The sequence below is a fragment of the Sesamum indicum genome, linkage group LG7, assembly GCF_000512975.1.
Source record: "Sesamum indicum cultivar Zhongzhi No. 13 linkage group LG7, S_indicum_v1.0, whole genome shotgun sequence".
NCBI classification, from domain to species: Eukaryota; Viridiplantae; Streptophyta; class Magnoliopsida; order Lamiales; family Pedaliaceae; genus Sesamum; species Sesamum indicum.
In genome coordinates, this window is record NC_026151.1 from 7,370,101 (window position 1) to 7,379,607 (window position 9,507).

Below are 9,507 nucleotides of genomic sequence, written 5' to 3' on the forward strand. Positions count from 1 at the left end.
ATTTAGAAAATGCGCACGTTAAATGCTTGTTTCCTATTCTACCTGGATGGTTGTTCTGATATTAAAGTGAAGATGTTTGATTTTGTGTGATATAGTAATGAGATATGGACAATACTTATAATGCAGGTAAAGCAAAGCCCAAACAAATAGGCATTGTAGATATGGCATGAGTATGACCAATATTCTATCATGGTAGAATGCAATCACTTGCATCTCTACTCTGTTTAAATGTCTGTCCATAAATTCAGTTCCCATGAGCCATTTCCAACAACTAGATCCTTTTTCCTAATATGCTGTTTTGACAAATTAAATCTGCTTGCAGCATTTTTGGTCCCCTCAATTGCTTGTTTTTATTAAACTCCTCTGGGTCAATCTGTTTGATCATTCTTTCAACATACCAGATGATTTATTTAGGATTTAATTGGTCTAGTTTGAAATCATTTCGTTCCGTCTACAGATCCAGTTAACATTGTAAATTATACAATGAATACAGAATTTTTGCAATTTGATCTTTGGAAAACCTCCTATCTTTCATAACTTGAATAGTTCCTAGAGACCGACTTTAGTCCCACTAAATGCTGTGCTGAACAATATGAGATCAGGTTAGCTAATATGAAATAGGTTCCTACTAACTCCCTGATCAAGTCCCAACATTTCAATGAATTATTTCTAGATCCCTGGCAGTCTGTATGGTGAAATTATAATGTTCCAATTTATAAATTTTTAAATTGGAACCAATACATTTCTTGAAGATCCAATAGTAGGGTTGTCTGGACATAACTTTTGCTGAACTGCTGATTGTTATTATGGTTGCGTAATCGAGCTTCTTTTGATTAGTTCCAACATGAGCCTCGTATCAGACACATCCTAAATGGCTGGGAAGGGAGCAGGCCTTTTAACCTGACAGTTAAATAAATGCAGAAAGCACCTAGATCTAAATTTAACATTATGCTTTATGTCTTTCTTATGCATATGGCCCACATCTTTCATGCCATGAAGCTTTGAAGAGATGTTTGATGGGATTTAGATATAGTTCAGCTAGCATTACCTGGAAATTTGCACTCCTTGTTATATTGAAATTGACATGTGATTTCTTTCTCATGCCTCAACAATAAACACAAGTAGTTTTGTTAGTATTTACCAACAAAGTTATGGGAGCTCAGAGAAAAAAATTAACATTCCTGATTCTGTTATTTTAAGGATATTGGCCAACTCAAAGCCTTGTCCCAAATGCAAGCGCCCAATTGAAAAGAACCAAGGTTGTATGCATATGACTTGCACACCTCCATGCAAGTTTGAATTTTGCTGGTAAGTTCTCTATGCTTGCACTTTCAAATCAAAGCTTCTGTGAGAATGTATCTTTTTCACTTCTGTACTATAGCCGAATCTGTCTGTTGGATTTACTAAACTTCTGCTGCCACTCCAGTGTATTAGACGAAATAGTGAAAACTGTACTTCTACATTGAAATTGAGTTTTTTTCCTACTTTTTAGGCTTTGTCTTGGTGCTTGGTCAGACCATGGGGAGAGAACAGGAGGGTTTTATGCATGCAACCGTTATGAAACAGCAAAGCAAGATGGAGTGGTACATATATAAGGGCATTTCTCTTTTTTTTTTTTAAGTGTCTTCTATTGCATTCATTGCCTGAAGTTCTCGCTCATTTATCTGAGAGTATTTTTTAATTCTATTCCTATTTGCATGGAAATGCTCTGCATCCAGTATGACGAAGCTGAAAGGAGGAGAGAGATGGCAAAGAATTCTTTGGAAAGATACACTCATTACTATGAGCGTTGGGCTTCCAACCAAGCGGTATGCGCTGGTTTGGCACATTGTTTTTTTATCTCATAGAGATGCAGTTACTTGTTCATCTCTCTTCTGAGTATCTGTTGGGTGTGCTGCAAGTTTCCAGTACTAACAAGTTGTTTTCTGAGTTTGAATTTGTGCTTCGTCCCAAATTGCACATATTTAATTGAATTGAAGTTCCAGTTTACGTACTAATTTGCTGCCTATTATGTAAATTTCGCGAATCATGAGACTCCTTATGCACTTGTCATCTTGAGAATGATACATGTCAAAAATCAAATGAAGCTCTAATGATCAAGTATCAAAAGGTTAAGATTATAGACTAGACCAAAAATTGCAAGTTGTGTCATGAAGCTTGTGACCCTGAAATTAATTTTTCTGAACCAATCATATGGAGATAACTGATATATAAAGCACTAAAAGTTGACTAAGCCATGAAATACGTCTGATTAACTGAACACAACAAATTGTACAGTCTCTAGGATTATTAGCATGAAGAAAGTTGGGAGATTCAATTCAGGCCAACTGTTTTAGGGTCAAGATAAATATGAGAGCATTGATGTCATTGTGTCGTAATGAAGAATTGCCTAAGCTTTACCCTGTGAAGGAATAATGGCACCGTATGCTAATCTGTTGTTATCATTCATTTGCTCACATTCATGTTCTGGTATGAGAATTTGGTTAGTTGAAAATTTGATGGGTCTGCCTCTAACTTAATATTCTTGTCATTATGCTGTACTTGAAAATTTGACACTATTTGTTCTATCGTTTTGTAATGTTAACCCTATCTTTCCAAATAATCTTCAACTCTTTGCAATTTAATGCAGTCGAGGCAAAAAGCACTGGCAGATCTGCATCAGATGCAAATTGTACATGTATATTCATCTCCAATATGATTCTGAAGATGGGAGAGCTATTATTATCCGTCCTTTATTGTAACTGTTACCTGATCATGAATCTGATTCTTGTGAGTTTCAACCTGGGGGATGGTCAACCATCTGTTGGGACATAGAAGGGTTGGGCTGAAAATTGCTGATTCGACCTTTTTAATCTAGTTCACCTTTATTCAGTAAGTTTGTGCTAACTTATTGTTGACCATCAACTAATCAATTTTGTCCTCTCCAGAGGTTTAAGTTAAAAGCATATTGTTTTATACTCTTTTTGGGGCTAATGCCAAGTGGGTAGGGTGCAAAAGTATGGTTAAATGCGCACGCAGACACCCATAAAGCTGGGTTTACACCCTCAGCGCTAAGGTCTTCTGTCATTGTGAATGTGCCTAATCAATATTTCCAAAATTCTTACCACGAGAGCACCTATGTGAAATAACTAGGAAAATGACTCTAGAAGGATGGGAAGTGAATGAAAAGACAACTCAACAGTGCGATATATCATGCTTCTGTTCTGTTTGGAGGCTCAGAAAGTTCATAAGGTTAGACTTTGTGAAAAGAAAGTTTATGATTGAAAATCAGAGAGTTTGCTACTGATTTTGTATGAATTTTCTTCATTTACAGGCAAGATGAAGTGTTTTATAGAATAAATTACAAAATATTGCTTGCTGATAGATTCAATCAGAGATTTTCTCTTTTACATCACTAATACCTTGTGCTTCAAGCTTTGGGCGGTTCTTATGTGATAGAAGTTTCTCTGTTTTTCTCCTCTCAGATAGTCAGAGAAGAGTATTACTTTTTGTGGAAAGTGCAAGGAGATTCCGATGCTAATGCTTTGATATTCTTGAAACAATTGCTTAACATTTCATTTTGGTCATTCAGTTGGAAGGGGCAACCCGTTTGGGAAATATGAGAACAGAAATGAAAGAGGCTAGTGTCATGAAAAGTTAGCCTAAGGACTAGTTGGGTGCCTTTTTTATGCCATTGATCTACAGATTCTTTTTGGTGACTGAGAGAGGATATTGGGTTGATAGCTGTCTGCATCTACTCTCTATAAATGACGTGGGGTCTTAGCAAATCTATTCACTTGTCTGTTTTTGTCATTATAAATTCCTCATGGTTTAATGCAGAATTTCCTGAATCGCATAAATGTTATGTACGCTCATCTCTGTTAACTGTACCTTTGACCCACTAGGTGGCATCTAGATTTGGCGATAACCTCCCAACAATTTTTGGAACTGTAAATGTGCCTTATCTTTTCATTTTCCTTTTCTTCTTTTCTTTTTTCTTTTTGGGGTTGGGGGAGGTGGTGATTTGTGTGTCTGTGATATTGTTAAGGCATTGAGGGTCTCCAATGTGTTATTCTATGGGGGGGAATAGCCAAAAATTTTGGTTTGGATTATAGGTTTGAGGTAGGGGATTGTTCGATTTGTACAGAACTAGTAGAATGTTAGGTATTATCACCACCATTTGGGGAGTTTGGGGATTTGTCTGTGTGTTCTATGGGGAAAATAACCAGAAATTGTGGTTTGGATTAAGGTTTGAGGTAGGGGATTGTTCGATTGTATGAACTGGTAAAATGCTAGGCATGATCAATCTGCTCTTTTTCAATAGATGACAACCACTGGTGGGGGCGTTGGCACAGTCTTTACTCATAAAATGCAATTTAAGAACAGCAATTTTGGGACTGAGACATTTACTAAAATTTAGTAATGTATCTTTAGCTAATATAATAATGAAATAAAGGCTCCTTAATTAACTTACGGCTGGTTCCTTTTCCCCAAAACGAATTTTCATCCCTAAAATATAACAAACACATTCTCAATTTTTCTCTTCTCTTCCCCCAAATGTTGTAAAGAAACTCTAATTGTGTTATTATATATTTAGTATGTACATTGCAATTATTAATAAAAAAGATATATATATATATATGTATTACATCTTCGAGTTAATATACTATCTAATAAGTATAACGATATGGAAGCTTGATTTGACACCACTCACCAGATAAAGACTTGTATAAAAGAGCGTCTACAGTAGAAAATTCTTCCCCAAGAATGAACCAGCATACTTCATGTTCTCCAATTGATTTCCCCATACTCCCCCAATAGCACCAAACAGGGCCTGGACATTTTTTGACAATTGAAATCTATGATATTTTCAAAGCAATAGCTGAAAAATGGTGATGCACAATATACATTTATTGCCTTTTGGAATCACCCGTGAAATTGTGGGAGGATGATATATATGTACAATGGAATTACCTGTTCTATCCATATTCTTTATATGAACTCGCTGTGAATTTCTTATTATAAAAGAATGTTTTTTTTCTCCAGCTTGAGAAGCTTAGTGGAGTACAATCCCAACCTGAGTCACAATTGAAGTTCATTATAGAAGCCTGGCAACAGGTAAAGCGCTGCAACTGATTTTGTATGTTCAATTATATGTTTTTGTGGTTCGCTTGAGGTATACACTGTAAATTCAACCATAACAATGCTAGTGATGAGTGAAAGAGTTGGGATGCAGCCTTACTCTCTGGAGTGATTTTTGAGAAGTCCTTTTTGTCATAGACAAGATGATGTAGTAACATTGTTGGTTTCTACCAAGCTTTAATGCTTGGCTGATGGCTGTATATAGACTTATTTCTATTCGATAAAATTGACCTTTCCCAAAAAATAAAAAAATAAAAAAAAAATAGCGAATTGAAAAGAGAAGAAAACACCATCATTGGCTTCAATAGAAGTTCCTCTCTTATGGCATCATGTTTTCTCCCAAACTGATAACATTGTTCATTTACTTTCTGCGGCCATGATGTGCTCTTATTTCGGTGGAACTTTTCTGTATGAAAGAAAGTATTCCTTTCTTTACCTTTTTAAGCTTGGGCTTCACTCTTATTTCATTAATGAGCTAGTTGTAGGGCCTGTAGTATTTATTTCCAACTGGAAGAAGTACATTATAAAGATTCCTGGCTAAACTAGGTGATTGGCTCATATTAGACTAGGTTATGGTTGAACTATTACTTCCGTTTTTGCTTATGTTGCAAATAATCATGAATGGTACCTGGACATTTTTGCAGATAGTTGAATGTAGGAGGGTACTGAAATGGACCTACGCATATGGTTATTATCTCCCTGAGAATGAACAAACTAAAAAACAGTTTTTTGAGTATTTGCAAGGTATCATCTCTCTCCTAACCTTTTGAATTCGCTGAAGGTCTTTAGATCATATTATATATGTTCAAACTGAGCCATTGGAATGCATGTTAACATTTAGGTGAGGCGGAAGCAGGTTTGGAGAGGCTTCATCAGTGTGCGGAGAAAGAGTTCTTGAATTACCTCAATTCTGACGGACCATCAAAAGATTTTAATGATTTCCGTACAAAACTTGCTGGTCTGACAAGGTAATGCCGGTTGCATGGACAAAAATTATTCATTTTCTAATCCTTAAAGAGGCCCTATTTCTGTTGCAATATGCATGAAGCTTAGAAGCTTGTAACTTGTACTTTCAGATTTTCCTTGAACCATTTCCACAGTTCAATACTTGTTTTTAGATCTAGTTTTTGCTTGTCTTAGTAGTTTCCAGTAGTTTCTTCTCAATTTTATACATGTAGCTTTTTGTGGAAAATGATCAAAAGAAAAAACTTAGTGGTAATTTATGACATTCCCATCTTAGCATGACGATGCTTCTGATCTGTTGAAATTTTGGAAATGGTACAACCAATAGTCCTTTAGTTGAAGTTTCAAATGATTGTGAGAAACTTAAAAAAAATGGTTGCTGCCAATGTAGTTCATGATCTCACTACGAGCTGCAACTGTAGTTCACAATATCAATATTCTTTTTTCTTTTTTATTTTTTGGGTGGGCAACGGGTTTGTCAAAACCTCAAATTTTCATTTTCAATAGGAACCTGTTGCTCATATTGGTGGTTGAATTACTCAGATTGGGGTATAATTAACTGAAAAAGGGTGTCTGTAAGACCTTTGTACATTTTAAGTGGGACTATAAAGATGCATTTCCTCTCATGAGAGTAAGCTGGTTGCTTAAAATGTACATTTTGTTGGCCAGTTCACTAAGTCAATAGATTAAGCTGAATGCCTGAAATGCACGGTTAGAATATTCGTTGTCTTTCACTTCATGAGATTATTTAGTGTCTATATGTATTTCTTTCAATAGAAGTGAGTAATTCATTTCCTCTCATGGTTTTGCAACAGCGTGACGCGGAATTACTTTGAAAACTTGGTTAGAGCATTGGAAAATGATCTTTCAGATGTTGATTCGCAAGCAGCATGTAGCAAGACGAGCTTAAAAAACATAGCAGGGAGCAGTAAGGAGAAAGGCGGAAGGGGGAAGGTGTCTTCTAAGATAGACATACCGATCAGAAATGCAGGTGATTCAGGTAATTGGGAATGTGATCAGTGTGCCTACTTGAATGTTCGATCTGCAACCGCATGCAATATGTGCCACCATGGCCGTTGAGACAGGCAGTAAAGGCATAAAACAAAGAATGTGCCTTGTCTTGTTATGATCTCAAGCAATCAGTACATGGATGGCAAGTGGCACTAGAGCTAGTTAAATCATCGTGTTTGTTTGGGGGTGGATTAGTGTGGTTGTCTAGGAGGACAATTGGATATGTTTTATCGATTGTAAATAGTTTGTATATTAAGCTACTGAAGTCTTGTTTTCTTTTTTCCGGAGTCCTCGATCCTTCTTTATTAAAATTAAAAAGCGAGCAAATTTACAACGGGGAGTACTGACTCCCTATCATGTCTAAGAAGCTGTAAAAAGGAGTACTATTCCTTTACAAATAATCACCAAAAGCATAAACAAGGAGTACTACTCCCTTACAGATAATCACAAAAGCATAAGGAAGGAGTACTATTCTCTTACAAAAAGAGCTAAAATGGAGGACAAAGTTGGGGACAATGATCCAGTGTGTCAAAAAGTTTCTGCCACTACACTCGAATCATCGTTTCCAACTAGTACCTGCAAAACCAAGCTATACAAGCAGTCTAGGAATTACCACAAAAAGTTGCACCAACTATAATTGAGATCGACAAAATGAGAGAGGAACTAAATATACATTAACCACATGAGACCTCGACTCTCTCTAAAGATTTGAGATTTCAGCCTATAACAGAGTGCTAGGCAGGAATTATGTAGCAGCAGATTGCGACAGCGTGCAGGACCGGCATAGATCAGTTTTTGCGTAGTAGCAGAAACAACACTAAGCAGTTTGTTGAAGCATACAGTGTCAGACAACACAGACACACACAACAACATGAAATACGCTATAGTAGACCGCAATTTTCAATAGCGGGCAGACAACAAAGCAGTGATAGAAACAACATATATTAGGGAAGAAGACAAAAAAACAGTAAACCAGCAGCCCAACCAACATTCATGTAAAGTGATGTCAAACCGTTGTTAAGTAAATTATTCAATGGGGATCAACAACAATTTTAAATCGAACATGTGGTAGGCCGTAAGAGTTAAGGTTGACCATACCTTTCGCTTTACCTGTGAGGTGTTCCATGGAAAGGATGCTAAGTTGTTGAGATGTACATGCTTGATTAGCTAGAAAGTCAGCCACTTGGTTGCCTTCTCTAAAAATGTGAGTGATTTTCAAACTGTCCATAAAAGTATAAAAATGCAGAAATTCATTATCTTTCTTTTGTTCCATGTGTAGGCGTTACAAAATTCACACCGTAATCATCCTTGATTGTCCTGTTAAATTTGTTGTTGCTGGGATTTTGTTAGTGTTGGAACTTGGAGGTATCACCCCATGCATGAGGCATATTTAATTTCCTCTTTGAATTTTCGTTTCTTGTATTTAAGTGCGTGTATTGAGTATCAGGTGAAATGTTTGTTCAGTCTTCCTTTAAGCTAAGTTTGTTTCTAAAAAAGATTCAAATAATCTCTTCTAGTCGTTATCATTCATCATCTCATGGAAGGCTTGTTGTAATGCCGTTCCAACACTATCAAACTGGTACCGCGTAATGTGGAGGTGGTTGATTTCTGTCCAGTGCCAACACAAGCCACGTCCAAGCCATGAGGGCGGCTGAGGCTTGGGGGGGCCGCCTTGCCCCTGCCCGCCCCTAGCGCCCAGACCCCCCTCAAGCACCCTCCTCCCCCTATAATAGGCTTAAAAAAAAAAAGGCCTTGTGACAGGACTAGACATTGAAAAGGCTGAGGAAGGCACTTTTTTGCCATTGTTGAAGCATTTTAGCGTATTTTTGCATGAAAATTTGCATCTCGCCTCAAAATCACATGGTTAATTCATTTTTTTTTAAATAATTTATTTTTGAGTTATGAAAATATTTATTTAATTATTTTAATTATTAAAAAATAATAAATAAAAGGAAAAAAAAGGAAAAAATATGAAGATACACTGAACAAGTGAGAGAAATATGTGGAATAATATTTTTATTTTTTATGCATCGTATTTGTATCGCGTAATATTTATTTTATTATATTCAGTTATATTATGAGTCCCAAAAGTTTGAAAAAGCATCGGGAAAAACTGGAGGGTTCACGTTCAAATCCCTTATTCTCCAACAAAAACATTATGTATACATTAGCATGCGTCTTCATGAGCACTTCCGTACGAGTTATCAGATGGAGTAACATCGATGTTTTTTGGGAACGCCTTGTCAGTTGTCTTCCCACAATCATCGAAATCGGACAAAGAAGCGTCGGGATGTTTTGAGACCCGACAAAATAAGCCGTGGGCAAGATGTCTTTGCATTCTAATGTCATCATTCGGATGAGTGTTGCAAAGGTTTCCGAAAATCTGCGTTATGGAAGGCGACGACCACGAGA

At 36.6% G+C, this 9,507-nt stretch overlaps 1 protein-coding gene across 1 annotated transcript in view; it reads left to right on the top strand.

Annotated features, from left to right (window-relative positions):
* The window catches only part of LOC105166494 (probable E3 ubiquitin-protein ligase ARI8), a 14,218-nt gene extending 6,844 nt beyond the window's left edge, over positions 1-7,374 (top strand). Inside the window, exons 8-15 of the mRNA XM_011085871.2 lie at positions 1,201-1,308; positions 1,493-1,583; positions 1,719-1,808; positions 2,630-2,677; positions 5,026-5,097; positions 5,766-5,865; positions 5,963-6,089; positions 6,900-7,374. Of these exons, the coding sequence (XP_011084173.1) occupies positions 1,201-1,308; positions 1,493-1,583; positions 1,719-1,808; positions 2,630-2,677; positions 5,026-5,097; positions 5,766-5,865; positions 5,963-6,089; positions 6,900-7,164 (901 nt within the window). The 3' untranslated portion in view covers positions 7,165-7,374. The remainder of the gene's footprint in view (positions 1-1,200; positions 1,309-1,492; positions 1,584-1,718; positions 1,809-2,629; positions 2,678-5,025; positions 5,098-5,765; positions 5,866-5,962; positions 6,090-6,899) is intronic.